This window comes from Syngnathoides biaculeatus, chromosome 4, assembly GCF_019802595.1.
Source record: "Syngnathoides biaculeatus isolate LvHL_M chromosome 4, ASM1980259v1, whole genome shotgun sequence".
NCBI classification, from domain to species: domain Eukaryota; kingdom Metazoa; phylum Chordata; class Actinopteri; order Syngnathiformes; family Syngnathidae; genus Syngnathoides; species Syngnathoides biaculeatus.
In genome coordinates, this window is record NC_084643.1 from 33,153,154 (window position 1) to 33,179,019 (window position 25,866).

The 25,866-nt window shown below is 39.3% G+C and overlaps 2 protein-coding genes across 8 annotated transcripts in view; one reads left to right on the forward strand and one right to left on the reverse strand.

Annotated features, from left to right (window-relative positions):
- Positions 1–1,726: 1,726 nt before the first annotated feature.
- Positions 1,727–10,081, reverse strand: ppic (peptidylprolyl isomerase C). Of its 3 annotated transcripts, none has more exons than XM_061816225.1 (7): positions 9,948–10,081; positions 8,473–8,626; positions 7,293–7,406; positions 6,857–6,950; positions 6,524–6,591; positions 4,005–4,121; positions 1,727–3,936 (listed from the first exon to the last, which is right to left on the reverse strand). In XM_061816225.1, the coding sequence occupies exons 2-7, from the start codon at positions 8,590–8,592 to the stop codon at positions 3,808–3,810; spliced, it is 642 nt and encodes a 213-aa protein (XP_061672209.1). In that variant the 5' UTR covers positions 8,593–8,626; positions 9,948–10,081; the 3' UTR covers positions 1,727–3,807. The 3 variants fall into 3 exon arrangements, with proteins under 3 accessions (XP_061672209.1, XP_061672210.1, XP_061672211.1); XM_061816226.1 differs by lacking the exon at positions 9,948–10,081 and adding an exon at positions 9,773–9,829; XM_061816227.1 differs by lacking the exon at positions 8,473–8,626 and having other exon boundaries at positions 9,948–10,079.
- Positions 10,082–10,106: 25 nt separating this feature from the next.
- Positions 10,107–25,866, forward strand: part of prdm6 (PR domain containing 6) — a 46,808-nt gene continuing 31,048 nt past the window's right edge. For all 5 annotated transcript variants that reach the window (XM_061816224.1, XM_061816221.1, XM_061816220.1 and 2 more), the window contains exons 1-4: positions 10,107–10,243; positions 18,270–18,332; positions 23,090–23,240; positions 24,484–25,067. In XM_061816224.1, the coding sequence (XP_061672208.1) occupies positions 24,497–25,067 (571 nt within the window). In that variant the 5' untranslated portion in view covers positions 10,107–10,243; positions 18,270–18,332; positions 23,090–23,240; positions 24,484–24,496. The remainder of the gene's footprint in view (positions 10,244–18,269; positions 18,333–23,089; positions 23,241–24,483; positions 25,068–25,866) is intronic.

Here is a 25,866-nt window from a genome sequence, read left to right on the forward strand (position 1 = left end):
CAAGCTAAATAATGACGGTAAATGCTACCTTGAGATCTCATATTCTCTTGCTCACACCTCGAACTAATGTCTATCCTCCGAAATGCTCGTGAGAGTTAACGCTTTCCTGCTAAAAGCCCCCTTGCTACCTAACCTGCTACGTTTTCCCTTGATAGCAAATGCTTACCTGTTGAATACCGTGAGCGCTAATGACTAACCTGTTAATTGCTCTTGTCATTGCAATTCCTCAAATTTAAATCCTACAGTGACAGCTAACAGATATTCTGCTGTATGTTACCGACAGTGCTAATGCACACCTGCTACAACCTGCCATCAGAGCTAACCCTCGGCTGCAAATCATCAGTAAAACAGTAACATTGTTGTGCTCGTGCTAACCTGCCAAATAGTGACCTGATGAATAATACCTTCAGCGTTAATGCTAACATGCTAAATGCTACCTCAGAGATATTGAACACTATACTGTTCATGTTCAATATCAGCCACCAGCCTTCTGTGTTGTTTGTTATTGTAATTTTTAAATATGATTAACGAAATGTTCCCATGACAACGGATGTTAACATGCAAAAAGCTCCTTAGACGGTTAACGACTCACGTGTTAAATGGTATCTTTTGAGCTAAAGGCTAACCACCTAACTGCTCCCATCAGTCCTAATGCTCACCTGTTGAATGCTACTATGAGAGCTAACGGCTAAGCTGCTAAAGACCATTAATGGTAATATTGTAATGGTGATAAATCTGACTAGCTGTTGTGGAGTTTGTTTTCACGTGTCAGCTGTGAAAATGTGGCTATTTTCTTGATTTGTGTTCTTGTTGACATTTGAGTTGCACTGATGTGTTTTCATGTTTTCTCCTGAGCTTTTCCGTTTGTTTTCTTGACCTTTTGCCTTTTTTTACTCGCTAACGTGTGCTAGCGGGCTAGCGTCTCGTCTGTCCGCTGCCAAAACAAATGTGCTCATTAGCGCCTTCGGGTGTCACGCCGCCTGACAGACGCACCCCCGCAATCCCCCCCGCGCCAAAACCTTTATGCAGCCGCAGTCATTAGCACGCTAGCTGCAGCCGCTTACGCTAGCTGTCAATTAGGAGCAGATGGTTTTTGTTGTCTAAACACGCAGTCAATGTCTTTCCACAGAAACCCTCCTCCATAATGTGACAATTACTATTCATTAAAAAAAAAAAAAAAAAAAAATCAAACAGCATTCCAACTATCAAAGTATTATGACATGTACCCATTGAAAATTGGTATTTATTTTTTTTCATTATCAAATTGATTTATTGAACTGAAAGTGTTTTGTGACAATGTTGAATTAAAATTATATAATTTTTCATTTCACTTAATTGAAATAACATTTTAAAGATGATATATTTCAATTTGTTTACAGCGTTAAGTCATGTATTTATTTCAAATATGAAAATGTAATCAGAAAAATTGTATTTAAGTTCATTAATTGAACAGTAAATTTGTAACTTAAGAGGAATTCGTATTGAGATTATTTTAGATTCATATTTTTACTATATTTAAATACTTTAACAAATATTCAAATTGATTTATTCACGTTTATTCATACTCATATATAACTCATTTTATTTATTAATTTCAATTAATTTGTATAATCCAAACTATAATACAAATACCTCAATGTAAAACTTAAAATATTTTGAGAAAGGGTTTGTCTGTAATGATCAAACGGAATTAACACTTACATAAGAAGTCAAGCAAAGGAGGCAGTTTGTTTGGCATTGACATTTATTGTAAACAATCATATTGAGTAAAAACATTGGTTAAAAAAAAGCATGTGCTGAGGTTAGAACACAACGTGATATGTTGATGACATCATTGAAGAGATCAGATTCACAGTACGATAGTGGTTCGAAAAGGAGCACAGTGAAGCGGTGGCACTATCATGCTAGTTAGCATCATTTCATGTAAACATATTCAATGCGATATTGATTTTTCTTTTGTACATTTGTGTTGCTATGGGTTGCATATAGTTTCATTTCATTTTCGAAAGATAATATATAAAATGCTGCTCAGTTCTGAGGACCCGGTTCAAATCCGGTCTCGCCTTTGTGGCGTTTGCATGTTCTCCCCGTGCCGGCGTGGGTTTTCTCTGGATACTCCAGTTTCTTCCCACATCCCCAAAACATGCGTTGGTAGGTAAATTGAAAACTCTTGATTTGCCCGACGGTGTGAATGGTCGTTCTTAATGTTGTTTCTTGACATTGCAGTTGAAGTTTACTGTAAAACTAAAACGTAACAAAAGAACCACACCTATTGAATGTTCAAATTAGTGCTGTCAAATTACCGCATTAACTGTGATTAATTATTTACAGCATATTTAGTGCATTACTTTTTTTGTTTTGTTTGTTTATATGTGCTCTGTGACACACCATATTAAGTGCATTATATTTTTGGTTTTGTTTATTTATATGTGCCCTGTAACTGGCTTGTGCCCAGTTTAGGATGGACCCCGGACCTCACCCAAAAATAGTTGGGATAGGGTACAGCACATCCAAGACCCTAGTGAGGATAGACGGTCCGGAAAATGAATGACAGAATGAATATTGTGAATGCATAGGGAAGACAGCACATGGAGCTTTATCATAGCACCTAAAGAGAATTTTTATGACATTAAAAAAATATTTACCTTGATCAATTTTATACCTCGATACATACAAATAAATCCATATGTGGTTAATTAGGATGATTTAACACATTTGTACATTTCAAATATTAGCGTGGAGCCCATTTTGTGTTAAATTAAGTGGTTTAAATAGATAAACTATTGCAAGCAGCTTCTGCTTGCATGATAGCCTCCTCACAACTGAAACATTTAAATTTGACACTTTTCACTGGGTAACTATCGGTTTTAAAACTTATGCTTGATTATTTTCTGTTGTAAATTATAGACAAACTAAATTCAAGAGATTTAAATGTCTACGTTACTTAAAAGACTCAACATTTGCTAGCATAACTAATGAAGACTGGGTCAATTTGGTACTTTTAAACAGTCATTTACATGTTTTACGAGCCCGTGTTTCATGTTAAAAAAAAAAAAAAAAAGCCTTAATTCTTGTAAATTCTGAAATATACATATTTAGTAAGGGGGGGGGTGTTATTCAATTACCATAATTTCCAGCCTATGAGCCACGCTTTCAACCATGCGGTTAATGCGGTGATGTGTGCATTTTTGCAAAGTGCCACAAGGGGGCACTCAAGCAGAAAAGGTAAGAGTGAGACTGGTGGAATATATGCGCCGAGGAAGTGATTTTCACTGGTCCGGCCCTGTTAGCATTGCGCTAGCGTGTTACTGCTGTGTCTCAGTGATTTTTACCGGTATGTTTTCTTTTTTTTAACAGACCCTGTTTGTGCGACGCTAGCTTTAACGCGGCGGCGATAGAGTTAAATTCTGTGTACCGTCTGTGTAAATATCTCGTGTTTCAATGTGGGTTTCAATGTGGGCACTTGCAGCTTTTATATGGCTGCGGCCCATGTATGTACCAAATGGTATTTCCTTTACAAATGTACTGGGTGAGGCTTATAACCAGGTGCGCTCTGTAGCCCGGGAATTATGGTATTCGATTCTAAAAAGATTTGATAGTGACACCCCTAGTTTAACACTTTTTAAGATAATCCCCCCCTTTGTTTTTGACTGTTATTATGCCATTATTAAAAAAAGCATTTAGGAGGTTTAAATTAAACTTTGATGATTTACAAGATGAAAATAGTTGCTACAATGTTGCTGCTAGCTTGGTAACTAGTGAACAATTTTTGAGATTCTTCTCGAGAATACAGAATATTTGGATGGTCTACCATCCGTCCACATCGACACTAAAGGGATCTTTGACAGCAATGCGTCCGCTGTTGACCACCACACATTCGGCGTACGGCAGGTTTCTGTCGTTGGTGTCCTGGAGCTCGATGGTGTGCACCACAGACTATCAAATTACATCATCATGATTTTTAACATTAAATAACATAAGATATTGTATGTAATTGCACGCACCATTCCATCCAGAACTTTTCCAAAGACCACGTGTTTCCCATCCAGCCATGGCGCTTTGGTGGCCAGGATGAAAAATTGTGAGCCGTTGGTGTCCGCGCCAGCGTTAGCCATGCTGACCTACAGCACAACAAAGACAGTAATAAAATAAATAAAAATTGACTTTATTCTCATAAAATGAGGATAAAAAAATACTTATTCTCATATTTTTTGATATTGCTTTTTTTTTTTAAATCTGAAAAAAAAAAATCCTTAAAAAAATATTTATATATAATATTTACCCTTCACTAGCCAAATGATAAAATTCTACATGTAAAAATATGTTTGAATATGTGCTAGGTAGCTAGCTAGCGTAAAAGAAAATGTTTAAAATGTAACGTTGTTAGCATGTTCACTACAAGTGCAAACAAGGGTAACGATTATCCATTTAGCTGTTTAAGAAACACATATTTTGTGAGCATGTAAGTTAGCGTTAGCATTAATGCTAACAACGTGAATACCAGGGGTGTTCTGATCTGATATTTGAGATCATAAACCAGTCTGATGTCAGCAAAAAAAAAAAAAAAAGTATCAGATCAGATAAGATCTAAAATCATCAATTTTACCACTCTGATACAAGCAGTCTGTTGTATACTCACCTCCAGAAATTACACAAAGGCCACGAATCACAACAACAGGCTGTTCAAGTGCTAACATGGTAGCGTGGCGTAAGAGTGAATGTTACTTGCTTAAAGTTGTTTATTGACATTCCACTTGAAGTTTACTGTAAAACTAAAAAAATAAACTACATAAAACACTGATTAACTGATCTCTCTTGTTTACAAAAAGGACTTTGCTTACCAGCCCAACACCTCAAATTGAGCGTACTATCACGCAAACTACCCAGCCGTGACAGAGAGCCCAGATAAGGAGATGACTAAGAGTGGGGTTGCAAACAGCATCCAGGACTACAATGACAACCGAAATTAGCAAACTGTACGATGACGGGGAAAAAAACAAAACTTGAGGTTTTGGTGAAGGGTTCATCCAACAGTCTTGCCAAAAATGGAGATTAATGGACCACAGTTATTTGGGGTATGAGTGGAACCTCACCTCATTTGCAATGACCGTCGTGAGAACAGAAAGTAGGCACTTTGCTAATGATTGCGGCGAATATTTGCTCAACGTGGCAAAAGACTGGATTATTGATATCCATCATCGGTACAGCAGTAAACATGGTGGCTGCTAGAAGGGCCCTTCTCCAGAGGACCATCATGACCCACCTCGATAATAGGTGGCTCTTGATAGCGGATGGATGATGAGCCAGCCCACATGGCTAAGTTCAAGAATACCTTCCAGACGGACCTGGCAACATGGCAAGGTGATGCTATAGAGACGTGGTTCTAGCTGGCCACGGCACTGGATCCACATTTTAAGGATTTGAAAAACCTCCCAAAAGAAAACGGGGAACAAGTAAAGACAGTAAGGATAAACGGGAGTAATGAGACCATTTGATCAAATCAGACTTTCCTTATACATCACCTTTGACACATAGGAAATGAAACAAAAATTAAAGTAAATGGCCTAATCCACCCTGAATTAATGGCAGTCATCCAACCACCCATCCACCCATTCAGGTGTAGACCAGTCTGGAGAACATGCTCCAAGCAGGAGACCCCAGAAGAGCAACTACTTTGCAGCCCTCCTTTGCGGATAATGAACCAGATCAGAGTTGATGACTAACCTCCGCAGTGGCGGAACGCTCACGAAGGAGCCTACGAAAAGCCGTCAGCCCGAGCATGCAAGTACTTGGCCTCCCCGCCTGACAACCTTGTAGAAAACTGTTTAGTCTCACAGGCCACATACAGCAAAAGGAAAAGGCCAGCTTTGCTCCCACAACATGACACCAAGCTGATATGCCTGAGTGACTGGCTGTAGAAGAAATAAGAGGTATGAGGTGATATTAGCTGTTGTGCCCCCTGTAGCCTACTAGAAGTTGTGCTTTGATTTCATTTCAGCATTGTATTAGTTACAGTATTTTATATCATCTCAAGCAGAGGCATGGTGGGGGGCATCATTTGCATTCTCTGCTTTTCAACAAGTTCAAAAGTGGAGAATGCAAATGATGTTCTCATCACATTTGGAAAGTAATAAAAATAACTGAATTTGACTTGATTTTGCACTTTAAAAGCAAAATGTGTCGTTTACATTTGAGCTGATTTTTTTCATGGTTTTCTCATGTTTCTTCATTCAAATGTAGAATATACTTGGGTTTTAACAGTGGGTATGTTGCAATTTAAATACAGTGTGTATTTTTGTTATTGGTTTTATTTAAGTTATTTTTCAAGATTTCCAAATATAATCATAAAATACCATCAACATGTTACCATTTCCAAAAGACTATTGTGTCAGCAGCAAGAAAATCTTATGTATCTTGACTCCAAGTTCCAACACATTGTGACAAGCAACACATTAGCAAAATGAGCTTCATACTAAGTCATTTATGAATTCTAAAATAATAAATGGTTTGACTAACAACATACCCATCCCGCTGAGCTGTGCTTCAGTTTGAAATTTTCGTCAGGAAACGTCACCCCGTAGATGCTGTGACCTGAACAACCACAAAACTGTAGCTTAGAATCAACATCATCAAATGATGATGTGAACACACAGATGTTTCTTTTTCCATCAAACGTAACTTAGCATAAGCGCCATCCTGTTAATGATATCACCAAATACCGAGACACTGTTATCGTCATCCAACATGAACTGTAGCTTAGCACTAGTATCATTGTATGGTGGTGATGTATACACACGCTGACATTCCCTTCGTGATAGCGTTAGCACATAGCTTAGCATTTGGGTGGTGGTGGTACCTCCAGTTCCATCTCCCGCAGTGAAGTCTCCTCCTTGGATCATAAAGTCTTTGATGACCCGGTGGAACTTTGTGCCTTTGTAGCCGTAGCCTTTCTACACACAAACACATGTACATTTTAGAACAGAGGTGTCAAAGTAAAGGCCCGGGGGCCCGATCCGGCCTGCAATGTAATTTTATGTGGCCTGCAAAGGCAAGTCACGTGTGTCAACTGCCATGATTATTGTTAAAATGTGTAGAAAAATGTCAAATTGTCATATCATAAATGATAACATTTTTGCTAGCATTTTTGTATTACCAAACATCAACAATATTTGGAAAAACCCATTACCCTTGATTTCTGATTCCAAAACTAGTTCATAAATTTGTAATGAGTTTGATACTCCAGCATTAAAACATTATCACGAAAAGAAACACCCATAGGTCCACAGTCTTACCTCTCCGGTTGCCAGGGCGACAAAGTTATTGACAGTAAGCGGGACCACCTCTCCGAAGAGGCCAATGACGATGCGACCCACTTCATGACCAGCCACCGTGATGTCAAAAAACACCTGCGCACACACACACACACGATATTTTTTAGAACAGTTTTGTGTTTTGTGACTATGTCGGCACGCAGCCCGTCTTGGTCGTTCTCACAGCTGAAGCGAGTTTGCTAACATGGCACGACAGGGCCCAGAGCTCTCGTTTACTCCGGCGACGTTCAACACACACATCACACACACACACCTACAAAACAGGACGTTACATTGTGCATACACCCTAACACGAGGTGCCACTTTAGCGGAAATAATAATAGTCCCTTGCATATATCTCATCAGGACATGTAGAACTTTTGTGCAACCAGTGTTAACATTTTCTCAGGTCTAAAGCATCCTCTTTGACCCACTGACTGTTTTCTTATCTTAGCCCCCCATTGCTTTTATGGTGTGTCTAGTTTTGTCAAACAAATATGACGCTTGATGTGTTTGATGACAAATAGGTCAGCTGAGCATAACGTATGCATCAATGCTCTACTTGTATCATATACATTTATGGTTTATATCCACATACAAAAGAGGTTTGAGTTGAATATGACAAAAAGAAAATCTGGATTTAACTGTTCAAAAATCAGACACGACACACTGGGCAGAAAAATAAAACTGAACCGAACAAAAAAAATCTAAATTGACCTGCAATGTCTACATAACCTTATGCTCATAAAAATCCAACTTTGCTTTTTGGGGGAAAAAAAACAAAAAAAAAACAAAAAACAGAGCTGCCAACCTACAGAAATTCAGTTCCAGAACCATTTGTTTGAGTTTGTTCCAGATTTCCAGGACGGTTATTGCAGTATATTATGTAATTAGATAAAAATAACTGTGCACTGTTCAGTTGCACAACATAATAATTACGATATAATTATCCTATTAGCAAGTCCAAACAGGTCCCTCTGCTGGTCACTTTTAAGAGTAGTTGATTCACTGTACTGTACTATATTCCAGAACACCAACATCGCAGTAAACCCTCTGATGTGACTGTTGCACACATGTACATCGTGCTGACAATGCTCAAATAAAATATTCTGAAGCCCTAGAGTCTATGATTATTGTTATTGAATTGGGTTGATATCAGCACCAGCCAAAACTCAAAGGTGCAATATTGGTGTTGGATCAGAAGTGAAAACATTGGACCCATCCATCCATCCGTCCATTTTCTGAGCCGCTTATCCTCACGGGGGTCCCGGGAGTTCTTCATCTGTCAGTGAGCAGGGAGCGGGGTCCACCCTCAACTGGTCGCCAGCCAATCACAGGGCACATGGAGACAGACAACAATTAAACTCACAATCACACCTAGGGGCAATTTAAAGTGTCCAATTAATGTTGCATGTTTTTGGGATGCGGGAGGAAACTAGAGTACCCGGAGAAAACCCATACAGGCGGAGCCGGGATTGTACCCTGGTCCTCAGAACTGTGAGGCCAACGCGCTCGAGCTGCTCCACCGTGCTGCAAATCCCTTCTAATAAATTTTAACTCATCATGAATGCAAAAGGTGCTTAATGGTAATCATATATGTTTAACCTGATCCTGTTCTCAGATGACGTCTCTGGTGACATATTACGGTAATTCATTTCCAGTTCAGAGGGCGTCTTTGTGAGGCTGTGAATTAGTTTTTTTATGTCTCCAGACGTGTATTACTGTACTTGTATTGTTAGTTTGTTGTTTAAACTTGGTTACATTCTTATATAACGCAGTTCCAGTCAGACGTATGTGTACTTTATCACCCAGTCACTTCTTTCTGTGTTTTGCAACTTCATAACATGATAGTTTAGTAGTCAGCATTATGCTTTTCCGTTTTTTCTTTACCTTTGTGAAGACTCAAAATTTTCAGCATGGTGGCCGCACTGTCGCTGAATTGGCCGGTAACGTAGGACACTGGATTTTTTTGCCCTCAAAATTCAGAGCAATTTGTTTTATGGCTGTAATGAGCCCGTGGTTTCTGTAAGTACAGATGTTCTGCAACATTTGACAACTGTGCCACTGGAGTTTTGTAATACACCCTTTTTTATTGAAAACTAAAAACAAATGAAAATTACATTATTTGGGGAATAACACTACAAAGAAACAAGCAAAGCAAAGTGATAACTCATACCCTGGTCCATTTTAAATATATATATATATATATATATATAAATAAAAGGATTAGGATCTAGTTCGCTTTTATTGGCGCATAATGCAAATGCATTTTTATGGGGTATTAATTGAACTGTCTTGGGGGAAAAAAAAAACTCACCAAGCACACACAGGTGCTCTCAATTGATCAAAGTTGTTAATTAAATGCACCACAACAAAACTAGCAAAGCTAACTCGTGGGCTAGTAAAATCACAAGCACTCGTATAGAACTACTTTATTTATTTATGTAGTAAATCAAACTTACTTCGATGATGACCGCAAATAGTTTTTCCTTTTACTGTAGCTAAATGCTAGCACCGAAGATGTCGCTCATTATCGCGATATCCAAGCAGTGCCAAGCAGGGCACGTGAGTTGGCGAGCGAAGCTGCGCAAAAGAGAGACAATCTAGCTAACAACATCGCCAAATGCTAAAACTTACCTTCTCTGTGACTTTAGGGCCGCTGGCTCCCCTCCGTGAAGCCGCCGCCGAGTGGAAGCAAGCGACGTCCAGAAGCAGCAGCACCAGCACCGCCAAGCGAGGCTCCATCTGGTTCCGGAGGGGAGGAATCTCTGCAGCGGCGCTCTGCTGGGAGGATGGCGGGGAATCACAGCGTCAATGCCGACACGTCATCAGAGGGAGCACCGACCCCCACCTCCATCGTCTCCCCTTCTCTCCACACTCCCGGAATGGAAGTTCCGCCCACTGAGGCAAAGCCAGGGAGAAAGGGAAAGAAGGTGAGGAAAAATTGACATTTATTGACACCAAAGTTATTAAAAATACACAAAAACTACTTAAATAAGTGAAAATTAATAGTTGACCTACCAGCCTGATTTGAAATACTTTAGCATCGTCTCGTGTTGATGATGTCATAGCACACTAACTGTTTTATTAGAGTTTTCCGTCATGTAGCTTAGCATTAGCCTTAACGTGGACATTGACATGTTTATATCATGATCAATCATGTGGCTTCATATTAACTTTGATGATGACCTAACACACTGTACATGTTCATCTTATTGTCATATACATAGATTGGCATACGAATGAATGTTTATGATGTCATCATACACTTCTTTCTCGTCTGGTCATTATTGTGGATAGGTTTCCGATTACGCCATCTTGTGTGTCATGGGAGTCAAAGAAACAGGTGATAGGTGAATTAGTAGTTTGTAATTTATCATTTAAAATGTTTTTTTTCTATCGTTAACTTATCCGATTGTTCTAAGGGTGGCGATGATGTCATTGGATACCTATCCATTGTAGATTAGCATTAGCAGTAACGTTGTAAACACTAACAATAATCTAGCTGTCATGCATGAAGCTCAGCATAAACATTGATCTTGATGATGTCACCACACTGACCAACCCGTAAAATTTATGTGAGGCAGACTCGACCATAGTGCTGTACCTCAGAAGATGTAAAATATAAAAGTATAAAATATAGCATCTGTAACAAAGTCAAAAGAAAAAACATGATTGAGATGTTAGTCGTGTCTGCTGGTGCCAAACTCAAGACCCTGGAGCCAGGTCTGGCCCCTCATATCCTTTTATGTAGCCCACTTTATGTTCTTCTGGGCAAAAAATTCAAATTGTCATCACTTTCAGATTGCAAACATTGTATAATAAAATTACCAAGGCAGACGCATTTGGACCATTTTTAACTGTACGGAAACCAAGCAGATTTACAAAAACTGGGACAAAATGTAAATTTTTTTTTTTTTTATTCAACAGTCCCAACAGCTGAAACTATGACTACAATATGGCCCACAACAAAAATTATTCTGATGTTTGTTGTTAGATTGAGTCTAATGATGTCATCACACGTTTTCATCCAGTCACGCAGTTTAGCATTAGCATTTATATTGTTGATGCCATAATATGCTAACATGTGGATTAGCATTAATGTTGATTATGTAAATGCTAACGTTAAAGGGGAATTACACTGGTTTGCATTAACAATGTATCCAGTAGGTCATGTAATATGTAGTCTATTTTGACAATGTGATGTGAAATCTGCTCTCATTTAATAGTGCTTTGAGAAGATTTTTATCGACAATTACGAATATTCAGGGCCTACTGGGCGTATGTGACATGTTACATGCCGTTCCAAACGCTCGATTACATGGGACATCATTATGCCCAGCACTGATTTCTCGGATTTAATCTCATCTGATGAAGAAATAGCAATATCAGTTGATCGGGAAGACGGAGGAATACTTCCATACACAGCTGTGAGCGGCTCAGCCGCTCGGTTTATCGGGAAGACGGAGGAATACTTCCATACACAGCCGTGAGCGGCACCGAGCTGTGTAAGTAAGTTCCCGGGTTCAGGGGAGCCGTGAGCTCGCTCCAGCCACGACACACGGACTAGCTCATCTTTCGTAGTTGTCACACAGGTAGTTTAGCATTAGCATTAATTTTGGTGACGTGATTACACGCTAACTTGCTCATCGAGTCGTCAATCATATAGTTTGGGATTAGTATTGATGATGTCTTCACTCACTTTCATGTAAATTTAGTCAACCATCATGTGTTTAGCTTTAGCATGAAAGAGCGGTGGGAGTGCGCTCTGTTGCTTTTTGAGTGTTGCACTCGGAAAAACGGAATGGCACACTCCAACAATGCTCTTAGGTTATGTTCGGAAATTCACTGCACGCGTGATCGCTACACTCCGGAATGTTTGAAAATTTAGAGCTTTTTGGAGGGTGGTGTTAGATTACAGTACTCAGAGCGCCACACTCCGGGACTGAGGAGACTGAGCGGGCGGGGTGACAGGGAGGACGAGATGTTGACAGGCAGAACTGACACATTCATTATGGCGGACGCACTGACGTATTCGTCCCAATGGTCAACACACACATTTGTAAATTCTTAAAAAAATGGAAGGCGCTGCCTCTCAGCACCGTGTTGTCAGCACAGTGGGACCGGCGAATTGAATTTCCGAACGTACACTGGGTTGTTGAGCATGTATTTTCGCGTTGATAGCAAAATATAGAAAACAACCTGCTAAGTTTAGTCACATAAATCTATTTTATTTGTAGTTGTGTTGTTAGGAGGGGTTATTTGCCTTTTTTTGAACACTTAATCGCGTTTGCAGGATGACTAAATAATGCCTTTTAATCCCGAAAGGAGTTAATAGAGTTTGTCTGAGGAGTTAATCGTGTTTGAAGGGTATCAGTTGGGTTTGGAGGAATTGAAGGGCTAATGTAGACTTTTTAGTGCATTAAAGGAAAGCAAAGCCGCGAAAGAAAATGAAGGTCCCTGATGAATATCTGTCAATGGAGATGAATTATAATAGTCAGCCTGCGGTGACCTTAACACACACGCACACACACACACACACGTGTGCGAGTGTTTTATCGGTCTCCTGTCAAAGCGACTCGTTCATTCGTCTTTTGTTGCCGCTGTCCGCTGAATTAATTAAGCGGGAATGTAAATGTTTTAATTGAATGTCAAACAGCACTTTAACGACGTGCACGCGCGTATACGCACACCACACTTAATTCACAGTTTAGTGACATGCATACAGTGTAACGTGTGTGTGTGTGTAACATTACAACTCATTTGCTGTCAGATAAGTTGTTATGCTAATTGTTCCTTGTTAGTTTTTTGTTTCTTATGTTGAATTGTGTTATGTTAATTGTGCTAGATCACTTGCTGTGTCATTTTAATTGCTTGCAATTACTTGTCCTGTTATTTGTTAAGTGTAGTTGTATGAGGCTCCATTTGTGGCATTGTTTTCTGTTAATCATGTTGCTTTACTTGAGTTGGCTTATTTTACTGTTAGTTGTCTGTTATTTATGATTTTCTTTCAGTTTGGGAGTTAGTGGTTTTCTTTGAGTTCGTCACATCAGTTGTTTCCTAACTTATATTAATTGTTTTCTGCTAGTTTGTTATGCTACTTTTATTTCATTGCTTGTTGCATCTTGTTCTTTGTTACGTTACTTGCCTCATGTTACTTATTCTGTTAATTGCATTTCGTTAGCTGTTACATGATGTTGCTTGTCTTGTTTTAACATCAGTTAGCGCTGTAGCTAACATTTATTTTAATAGTTGATGAATCTGTTGTCTTTTTTTCGATTAATCAATAAAATTGATATTTTTTTGTTAATTTCTATTTATTAAACTTCTTCTTCTTTACCTTTCGGCTTGTCCCGATTAAGGGTCGCCACAGCGTGTCATCTTTTTCCATCTAAGCCTATCTTGGGCATCCTCCGCTCCAACACTCACAGTCTTCATGCCCTCCCTCACAACATCCATCAACCTTTTCTCCATCCTCAGCATCCTTCTACCAATATACTCACTCTCTCGCCTCTGGACATGTCCAAACCATCGAAGTCTGCTCTCTCGAATCTTGTCTCCAAAACATCCAGCTTTGGCTGTCCCTCTAATGAGCTCATTTCTAATCCTGCCCCAACCTGCTCACTCCGAGCGAGAACCTCAACATCTTCATTTTTGCCACCTCCAGTTCTGCTTCCTGTTTTTTCTTCAGAGTAACCGTCTCTAATCCGTACATCATGGCCGGCCTCACCACTGTTTTATAAACTTTGCCCTTCATCCTAGCGGAGACTCTTCTGTCACATAGAACACCAGACACCTTCCGCCAACTGTTCCAACCCGCTTGGAACCGCTAACCCTAACCTGTTTCTTCACTTCCTTGCCACACTCTCCCTTGCTCTGTATTGTTGACCCCAAGTATTTGAAGTCGTCCACCCTTGCGATCTCTTCTCCCTGGAGCTTCACTCCTCCCCCACTGCCCCTCTCATTCATGCACTTACTTTTTTTTTTTTTACTTTTTTACTTCGGCTAATCTTCATTCCTCTCCTTTCCAGTGCGTGCCTCCATCTTTCTAATTGTTCCTCCACCTGCTCCCTGCTTTCACTGCAGATCACAATATCATCTGCGAACATCGTAGGCCAAGGGGATTCCAGTCTAACCTTGTCTGTCAGCCTATCCATTACGACGGCAAACTCAAAGGGGCTCAGCGCGGATCCTTGATGCAGTCCCACCTCCACCTTAAATTCTTCTGACACACCAATGGCACACCTCCCCGCAGTTCTGCTGCCCTCATACATGTCCTGTACTATTTTAACATACTTCTCCGCCACACCAGACTTACGCATGCAGTACCACAATTCCTCTCTTGGTACTCTGTCATCATTTCTATTTATTAAACACAGGGTATTATTTGAAAATCAAAGTGCAGAAAATGTCAAACAAAACTATAGTATGATTGTTATTGGCTTGGTCCGTCACATCAGAAAAAAAACTGAAAATTGTTATTCATATGATTAATATAATAATAATAACAATATTGTTTTCTAAGATAAAAGCAGATGTTTGCAAGTGTCTAATTTTAATTAATCAGTCTGCTTCCATGGCGAATTACATGAAGTGTTTACTGTTAAGAGGTTAAAATTTAGAGGATTTGTATATAAGTTCGACAATGCCTTCTAAATGATTAATCAAAATAGTCGTTGATTAATTTGATCATCATAATTGCTGCACCTGTAAGCAGTTGTGTCACATTGCTTTTTGTTAGGTTAGCGTAATGGGTTATTTTGCTTGTTAGTTGTGTCACATTGCTCATGTTTGGTTTCGTTTTTTTTGCGTTACAGTCCTTTGTTTGTGGTGTTGATGCAAACATGCATGTGAGTAACACTTTCAAAATGTCAGTTTAGTTGTGTTGTATTATTTATGTTATGCTACTTATGTTAGTTGTTACGTTTTGTTACATTACCTGTTTTTAACTTTTACATCAGTAGTTACATTATTTTGTGATATCAGTCATGTGACAGTTTTTTTTTTTTACACTAATTACTTTACGTTATTGTTTTCTGTTGGGTGTGATACGTGAGTCTGTGTGTCATTCGTAGTTTATTTTTGTGTGAAACGTGTTACATATGTTACATTGTTTTGTTATTAGTTATGTTGTTAGTTTTTTTTGTATTATCTGACAGGATGTGGTTTATTGTTAGTGGTTTCACGCTACAGATGCTCAAGTCCACTTTTTTATCTCCGTGTTTTGTCCTTTGTTTATTCTTATTTTAGCCACAAAGATGTTTTATTTCCAGGTGACGTGAGTGTGCGGGGGTTAAAGTTGACGCAGAGATTGGAGCTCTGTGTATGTGTGTGTTTGCTTGTTAATAAGCTGTTTTTGTGTGCAAATAATTAGCTTTCCTTGTAGAAAATGATGAATTTGGGCAGTTAATTCATCGATCGGTCGATGCGCTGGGGCTGTGGAAAAGTCATTAATCAATGCGTGAAAAGAGCTAATTCTCCTCCCGCCGCTTCCTCCACGACAATACAAAAACAACACAACACACACCTCACGCACTTCGGTGGTGCAGGAAAATATGACTTTTTTTGTTTGTTTCACACACATGCTGGCTTTGTGTTGTTTTTGTTTTTTTCGTTTTGTCCCTTTAGGAAAAACCACCAGCGGATAATTCATTAAAAGGTACACCATCAGAAACACCTTTTGTATACAATATGCAACTGTTGTACAATTAAAAGCAAAAAAGCAACAATAATAGACAATTAGTTTCTTATTAATGTTAATGTTAATGGTTCTGCTACTACCTGGAGGAAAGGCACTACTTTGTCACCATTGGAAGTGCTCAATCTCAACAAATGGCAATGACAATGGAGTCCCTCAAGGGTCAGTTTCTTGGCACTCTCCTGTTCAGCCTCTATATCCTACCCTTGGGTCACATTTTCCAGAACTTTCATTTTGACTATCATAGCTATGCAGATGACACGCAGTTATATTTAGCATTGTCTCCCGATGACGACAGTTAAGTTGAGATGTTGTGCATTGTGTCGTGTTGTGTGTCTTAACCAGATAATGATTTTTGGATGAGCCAACATTTCTCTCAACTAAACCACAACAAAACTGAGATCATTGTTTTTGGCAATAAAGAAAAAAGGATTGTCGTTCGTAAATACCTTGACTCACTATCTTTAAAAAGCAAAGAAAATCCGAAACCTTGGTGTTTTGATAGATTCTGACCTGATCTTCAACAGTCATATCAAATCAATCACAAAAACTGGCTTCTACCATCTGAAGAACATATGTAGAATGAAGGCTTGTATGTGTTAAGCAGACCAGGAGAAGCTCATCCATGCTTTTATCTCAAGTAGACTTGACTATTGTAATAGTCTTCGGACTGGGCTCCCTAAAAAGAGCATTCAACAGCTGCAGCTTGTTCAGAATGCTGCAACTTGAGTTGTGACCAGAACATAGCGGTCGGAGCATTTAACTCCAATTCTAAAGTCCTTAAACTGGCTTCCTGTCAGCTTTAGAATCGATTTTAAAGTTCTGCTACTGGTCTATAAATCACTAAATGGTTTAAGTCCTGAATACATGAAACAAATACCTACGGAGTACAAACCCAGTAGAGCTCTGACATCAACAGACTCGGGTCAAATAGTGGGGGGGCAGAGTCCGAAGCAAACATGGTGAAGCAGCATTTAGCTATTATGCTGCACACAAATGGAATAAATTCCCAAAAGAGGGGACGGCAGGCCCAAGTGTGAATGTTGTATATCCAGGTTGAAAACTCTGTTTTTTTTTTCTCATAGAAAATGGATGGATGGGTAATCCTTGCACTAAAAGCTGTTTTAATTGTACTTTTTCCAGTGTTTTTTATTTGTGTATTTCAATGTTTTTAATCATGTAAAGCGCTTTGACTTACCTTGTCTGAAATGCGATATACAAATTAATTATTAATTAAATACGAATTTCTTTGCTTTGCTAATGTTCATTCAAAAGGAAACACAACATATTTAATCTCCCAATGGTAACTAAAGGAAAAAAAGAGTGGCCAATTTTAAATAGCTTTTTTTGCAGAATGTTTATTAGTTTTGTTACAAGGGTTATTTAGTTATATTACTCCTTTATGTGACAGTTGTTCCACGTATATTACATCAGTTGTGTTGCTTTATTGTTACAGTATGCACAATTAATAGATTCATACAATATTATGAAAAATAATAGTCAATCTAAAAAGTTATCAGTTTGTAATCACAAACTACTACAGAATTATGTTAGTGGTGGTGAATTAATAACAAGACATTTATTTGTGTAACAACTACATTATGCCATTTATGTTACTCTAAAACAGCAGTCTCAAACTGGCAGCCTGCGGGCAATTTGTGGCTCATGAGACGATATTTTTGGCCGCCCCCTTAATATGAAAATTTGTCAGTGTGGCCCTTGGGTTTTATATGAATGGCACTTTTACAGTGTTGTGTGTGGAGCTCACGAAACTACCAATCACAGTATGGCTCTCGGGGGCGTGACACCAACCAGAGAAACATTTTTGAATGAGTGAAAGTTATAGGAGCGTCGCCAAGGAGGGTTCTGCACACAACTTGCACAACTTTGCACACAACTTGTCACGTGCACCCAAATGCAGGACTCCGAGACAAAGACACAATATCCAGTGGGTTTTATTGCGGAAGCAGTGTCCGCACCCGGTGACCCGGTGCAAACCCAATGAACTGGCAAATGCCCGTGACAAAAACGGCAACAAAAATAAGGTGTCAATTAACATGCCGAACGCGCAACGGCTGTGACGAGTGCCAGAGTTGGCACCGCCCAGAGCGGTGACCACGCCATACCCCTCCTGGCAGTGCTCCAGCCCTGCTCATGACACAACTTTTTTACACCAGCATCCTTGTTTATTTTATTTTGTGTTAAAAATGGCGTTTGAGAAGATTGAATTTGATTTTTTGCATTTCTAATTTAAATTACAGGTGTGCATGTGTGCCGAGGCTGCGGCCCGGCCTCAGCCAGACTCTGCCTGCAACGGCCTCAAGGTAAATTGAGTTTGAGACCCCTGCTCCAAGACATTGCGTCATGTTGTTCAATTTATTTTGTGGCATTAGTCTTTTGTTAGTCTAGCAATATTTGTTGTTTTGCATATTTAGTTTTATGTTTTGTTGCATTAGTTGATTTATCTTAATTGTGTGACATCAGTTGTTTGTTGTGTGCTGTTGTTGTAGCAGTAGTTTTTATATTGAATTAATTGGTGTGACATTGTGTCAAAATTACTTTTGTTACATTATGTTATATCATTTGTGATGTGTGTGTGATTTTTGTGTGTTATGTTAATTGTTGTCTGTCACTTCTTTGGTGTTAGTTGCATTGTGTCAGTATTCTAGTTGATTTACATTTTTGCTTTACACGAGTTGTTTTTGGAAAGTGTGTTGTTATTTGTCTTAAGTCACCTGTGTTTCATAACGTTTTTTTGTTGTGTCATGGAAGTTGCTCGATGTAAGTATGCAACATTACTGTTTTATGTTAATTGTTTTCTTGTGTGTTAGTGTATTTTTTTTGTTACTTGATTTGGTTTTCCGTCAGTTTTGTTGCAGTACTTATGTTACATTAATTGTTCTGTTATTAAGTGTAATATGTTAGTCGTTGTGCTAGTTGTGTCCTGTTGCGTTACATTAGTTAAATAGATTTTTGTTTGTTTCAAAGATAATTTACTTGGCAAATGTGGTCAATGTAGAAATCTGGTAAAGAGGTTCATAAACCCCAAAAATGAAGATGTGATCAAATAAAATAATAACAGAAGTGAGTCAAATGTTGTTTTTGTTCGGCACAAGATTGTTGCAAACAATAACCACATGACACGACGAACGGGTTTTGTTTCATTGTTTTTCTTCTTTTCAGATGCTATGACTTAAATGATATGGAATGTGGTGTCCCCCAGGGAAACATGCTGAGTCCTATTATCCTTTTATTTTTACTATTTTATTCCATCCAATCCATCTATTTTCTGAGCCGCTTCTCCTCACTAGGGTCACGGGAGTGCAAGAGCGCTCTGGACCTGGAGCCTCTCCCAACTATTTTCGGGCAGGAGGCGCGCCCTAAACTGGTTGCCAGCCATTTGCAGGGGACGTAGAAAAAAATGAGCATTTGCACTCAAGATCACACCTAAGGGCAATTTAGAGTCTCCAATTAATGCATGTCTTTAGGATGTGGGAGGAAACCGGAGTGCCCGGAGAAAACCCACCGAGGCACAGAGAGGACATGCTAACTCCACAGAGGTGGCGCCAGGATTTGAACCCCAGACCTCAGAATTGTGAGGCAGACGCTCAAACCAGTCCTTCACCGTGCCGCTACTGCTTTATTAACATTTAAAAAAAAAATCGACTGTTCTACATGTGTTCAACATAATGGTTGTATGTTTAAAAGCATTCGAGCTAGCATCTGTTTCGCTTGCAACACGCCGGGGGCTACCTGCCTCCCTCCTGTCCACTAGTCTGCATTCTTGAAAAAAAAAAAAAAGTGAAAAAGTGTCTTTTGGGCCGCATGAGAGTTCATGCAGAGACGCTGGCGTGTTTGTGTTTTTGTTCCTTATCAATCCAGAGCCGCTCGCCAGGATGACGGATGGCGTCTGTCACGCCGACGCTAGTCATAACAATGTGGGCCTTTACGTGTTCTGCCGTTTAGCCCAGTCCTTATCCGTGCCTGCTCTCGCTGACTGATGTGCTGCTTATGTGTATATACATGTACACGTGTGCACGCGCGTGCGTGTGTGAGTGGCAAACAGCTACCAAGCTATGGGTCGCGGATAACAAGACCGAACCAATAACACTGTGAGCTCAGCTATAATCTGTCGTTTCTGCACACATGCACGCACACACACATGCACACACACGTTACTAAGGAAGTCAAGACCAGCAAGGCTAATAATAACAATCGCTAAGTAATAATAGTAATAATCTTCACGGCAAAGCGAGTGCGTCAAATAGGAAGAGCTAAGGGAAAGAAACGTTGTTATAGCAACCCGTAGTTAAATAACAAAAATAAAGCAAAAAAAAAAACAAAAACATAAAACTGCTTGATACCACTAGAGAGCGGCACTTCCCTGAAAATATGCAATGAATTTTAATTTTTGTAGGTATTTGGTGTGGTACACTAGTTGTGTTATGTTAGTTGCATTACCTGAACTGTTGTCTGTGAATTCTGTTACTCCGTATGTTCCCGTTAGTCTAGTGAGATATGTTACGTGAGTTGTCTTACGTCAGATGCCTTCTGTTAGTTGGCTTAGGTTAGCATTACCTGTCGTATAAAGCTAGCTGCTCGTTATGTTATGTTATGTTACGTTACATTAATTGTTGTCAGGGACCTCCGGTTTGGGGGCGGACCCAAATGCAGGACTTCGAGGCTGAGGCATAATGTTCAATGTAGTTTATTCCGGAAACTGGGTCGTACACGGTGTAGCAGTCCGACAAGGCAGAGGTACAGAAACGCTAGGCTATGCGGGATCCAAAAGACATACAGCAAGGTCCGATGACTACGGGGCAAACTAACAACTCAACAGGACAGGAACAAACAAAAGTGCACAGAATCACTGTGACTAGGGATACTCTAACTTATGTGTAGAGCGCAGAGTCCCACAGGCAGTGAATGCAACTCACTAACACAAAGCAACGAACTGGCAAATGCCAGTGACAAAAAGTCCAACTTAAATGCTAGCAAATGACAGGTGTCACCGCCCAGAGCAGTGGCGTGGCCACGCCCCTCTTGGCAGTGGCCAAGTCTTGCTCATGACAATTGTGTTACGTTGGCTTTAAACTGTTCTTATGTTAAATAGTTCAAATGTGCTGTGTTTGTTGTTTTCTGGTAGCTGTTATGCTAGTTGCGTTACATTTGTTGTTTTATGTTAGCTGTCTTAAGTTAGTTGTTGCATTATTTGCTTTCCAATTATTGCGTATCATTAGTTGTATTCATTTGGTTACGTTACGTGAACTGTTTTCTACAACTGTGTGATAATTGATTCATTGATTTATGTTACCTTTGCGACTTATGTTACTTTAGTTGAATTACAGTTTTGTTACATTAATAGTTTTCTGTCACGTTACGTTAGTTTAGTTGCGTGTTGTTTTTTGTTAGTTGTTACAGGATCGGACAGCAACACTTTTTGTACATAAGTGATAAAATACATGTTATTTGTTGCAATGTTTTCAAAAGTCGTCGTAACCACAAAATGCAACGACAAAAACAATCTGGAGCTTGGATATACCTGGAGTTAAGCAAACAAGGCAAAAAAAAAAGTGAATCATTTGAAGTAGGCCCTCGCGAGCGTTGCTGAAATCTCATGACAATTTACATGACAACCATGTTCAGTTTTAAGGCTTGTATCTATACTTTTACATCAAGAAAAAAAATTGCATGATAAATTAAGATTTTCACGCTTTTACATATGTGCCGCAGAGGGAATGTTTCTTAAAATTGTGGCTTTCTTGTTCAAAGTTTTTTAAAGTGTTAGATGAAGATGTCAAAGTTGTAAGAATCAAAGTCAGGCATAATGAGCAAGTTAATAGTTTAACTTAGTGAATGAACTGTTGTTGGCTTATGTTTTGCTTTGTTTTGCAAGCCAAATTTTAAATTATCTGCAAGCTTCAGCTATGCTGCCGCTCAGGTGAGGTGAAAAAAAAAGGTACTGTGATAGCTTCACGTCAAGGCTAGCCACAGTTACCGATACATTTTCAGCCGTTTACAGAGTCTGAAAAAGAGTCAAATAAATGAGTATAAAATGAAACGACTGACGAAGAGCGACGCTGACCCCAGCTCCTGACTTCACCCACAAGGCCACGCCCCTTAGAGGCACATTCAACACCTGAATACTAAATTATGCACGGTAATCACAGTTTGTGAAATCGAATATTTCCCTAGGTTATTTGTATTATTTATATGTATGGTTTTACGTCCACTTAAATGGCCCACCAATGTATTCACTGATTTGGTTTCCAAATGTACCTATTTGCGCATGTTTTGGATGAGGATATCCCCTGCAGTGCACGGATCCCCCGTTCATTTGCATTCTCTTGTCTTAATGGAAATTATAATAATTATCAGTTATTATCAGAGCACATCAGAAGAAATGTGTTTTTGTGTTCTGACCCAGATTAATGGGACGTCACTTCATTTCATGAATTCCGTATGAGTAAATTGAGAGACAAGTCTGGCCGCCAAACAAGTTACATTTCTAAGTCAAGGTGTAAAGTACCGAAAGCTCTATTTATGACAAGTTGGGTGCCTGTGCCTTGTGCGAGGGGCCTTATATGCAAATAAGCTTGTTTTCATATTCTTTATCATTTTAAAAACCTTCAAAAGTCTCCAACAGTGTAAAAGAAAATAAAGTCCTTTGAATTTGGATTTACATCAGTTGCACACGGTCAAAATGTGTTAAGGTAGCATATATTATTTGACTGTTTTTGAGGAAGGGAGAGGGAAATTATGTCAGTTCTCCACATTGTAATCACGTGCGACCGAATGTTACATGCTTTTTTTTTTTTCTAATGTGTACAACTTCCACAAAAAAAAGTCAGTCTTTCCTCTCGGCTATTCAGTCTCTTGTCAGGGTGCAAGTTCAAAGTTCACATGTAGGCTGTGTGTCACAAGGGAAAATGTGTGGACTCGTGTGGGTGTGTGTGTGTCGGAGGTCCGAGAAGGAGAGAAAATGGGGGGTGCGGCACATGGTCACGTGATGCTTATTTTGGCCGCAGAGGCGTGCGGGACACATCATCTTCCTCCTCCTCTTCATCTTCTTCTTCTTTAGGGTGGAGGAGTGAGAGAGAGAGAGAGAGAGAGAGAGAGGGAGCGAGCGAGAAAGAGAGACTGTGAATGAGTGTTCCTCCATGAAGAAGAAGAATCGGGGTCGGACGTCAGCGCTTCTCAGCTGTACACGCGCGCACAGCCTCAGTACACCGGTAAGGTTCTTCTTCTTCTTCTTTTTTTAATTATGACGTACATACTCTTCCCCCCACCTCACGCCCCCCACTTAATTTCAATATTTGTATTTTTTACTTTTAAAACACGGTGTTGTTGTTTTTGCTTTGACGTTGAAAAACTTTGTAGGCGTCTCTGCACAATTTATGTGAACATATTAATAATCGATTAATATGAATGATGAACGGATGAAGAATGTCAATGCACTTTTATGGCTTTTTTATCTTATTTTTGTGTGTGCGTGCGATTCACGCATTGACAGATTAAAAAAATAATCCCTCACAGGTCCAATGCAGTGCGACCTAGTGGACCAAACGCAAGAATCTAACACTTTCTTTTTACACGTTTAGCAAAATTTCAGTGCTCTGGCTTAATCTTTTTTTTTAAATATGTATTTAGCAGAAATATGTGCATGTGCTTTTTAAAATTTGTTTGCATTTATCATGAACGGTTTAGCGTATGTGAGAGATGTCTAAAACACGTATTTATTTATTTTCAGTTTTACGTTCATTTATTCAAAATAAAGCATATTGTTTGGAGAAAAAAATGGAAACCAACATTTTACAATAAAACGACGCGTATGTATTTAAATGAAGTTTTTTTTTCCGACCTGTCAATCATTATCACGCGGTCAGTTATGCTTTATGAATTCAATATGACATGTTTAGGGTTTATTGAAATAAATGTGACATTTATATTAATTAATTTGTATTTTCAACTATCATTACTTTATTCATTATTATTCTGATTATTGAATTTACCATAAGGTATGAATGTACGTATATTATTTTTCCTTAACTTTGCAATGGTCACCCGTTCAGTCGAAACTATTTAAAAGTTCGACAGATGTGTTTATCTATTTTTATGTTTCATGGAATTCAAGGTGACATTCTTACTTCATCATTAATTTCTCTACGGCATATTTACAACATCATTTAACTCGCTGCCATACATTTCTTTATCGCTAAATATGACACATTTATGTGGTTTTAAATCATTGATTAAGTATGTCATCATATATTTGTTCTCACATCGACTACAATGTGCCGTTATATATTGACTGTGACGCATTTATGGGCCAAAATATGACTTTTTATGAAAAGTAATACTTGTTTGTACATTATGTCGTGGATTTTTATTGCAGGAAAGCATGATTTAAATGTGAATAAATAGTGAAGTGAAATGCGTGTAGTGTGAGTGACAGCTGTCATGTCCCCCGTACAGACGGCGCGGCGCCATGCTGAAGCCGGGCGAGGCATCGGCAGCCGCGGCTTCGGCGGCGTCGGCCTTTCTCAAAGTGGACGCGTCGTCGTACCTGCATCACTGGCAGCAGCTTTTCCCGCACACGCCGCTCAAGCCGCCCCTACCGTCGCCCTCGGGCCCTCCGCGCTGCACCTCCTCGTCGGGCGTCTCCACCGCCGCCGCCCTGGCGCCCGCCTCCTCTTCTTCCTCTGTCGTGGTCGCCCAACTTCCTCTCGCCCAGCACATGGTGCTCTACGGGCAAACCCTGGCCCCGGCGGCCCCCGGGGGTCCCGGAGGGGACGTGCTGGGGGTGGTCCCCCCTGCCGAGAACCCCACAGTGGGCCGCCTACTGCAGGTGAAGGAGCAGAGCTGCGGAGGCGTAGGGGTGGTGTCATCTAGCGTGAAGAGCATCGGCGGCGGCGGCGAGGAAAGCGGCAAGACGGCGACGTCGATCGCGGCGGGGGGCAGGATGAAGCTGACCGCCGAGGAGCTGGACTACTTCCTGTACGGACAACAAAGGATGGAGATCATACCCATCAACAGCCACAACGGAGATGTCAACAATCGTACGTAAACGCGCGTGCACAATTTCGACATTGAAGTTGTTAACACTTTCTCAATTAGATTTCAAATGTTTTTGACAATTGAACCAGTGTGAACACACTCTCAATACTGTGTTGCATTTATTTTATTTACAGGTATGTATATCTATGGATTTGGAAAAGTCATTCTTAAGACAGTGGTATTTTTATAATATGATGTACTTTTCATTAATATGCAATTAAGAATTGGATTTTATTATTACCAAATATTGTATCTCTAATTATTTCTTAATATTTTATTAGATTAATTAGCATTTTTTTGTCTTAGTGTGGTATTTAGAATTTTGTAAAATTTTGTCCTCTATTTGAAGTACTTTATAATTTCAATGTAAAAATTACGTATCAAGCCAGGTGTAGTTTAATAGACATTTTTTAATTTTTCAATCATCAGAATTTGCAGTTTGTATTTTAACTCATCTGTTACAATTTGCATTGAGGCATATGGTTTCAAATATCTTTAAAATTGAAAACATTCTGAAATGTTTCATACCTCAAATTATCGGCTATTTTATTAATTATAATTAAATATTTTACAAAAGGTCACTTTTTGCATTAAACTATTTTATTGAGACATTAACTGTAATTGTATATATGTATATAAATAGTGTTGACAGTGTGAAATAATATGGTCATATTATTAGTAGCTATGCTAATATAATAATACATTGATATGCATATTTTAAAATATTGAAAAAAATGAGAACTGCAATTAGTAGAGTGAAATTCATCGCAAATGTTTATTTAAAATAAACTCAAATGCTCA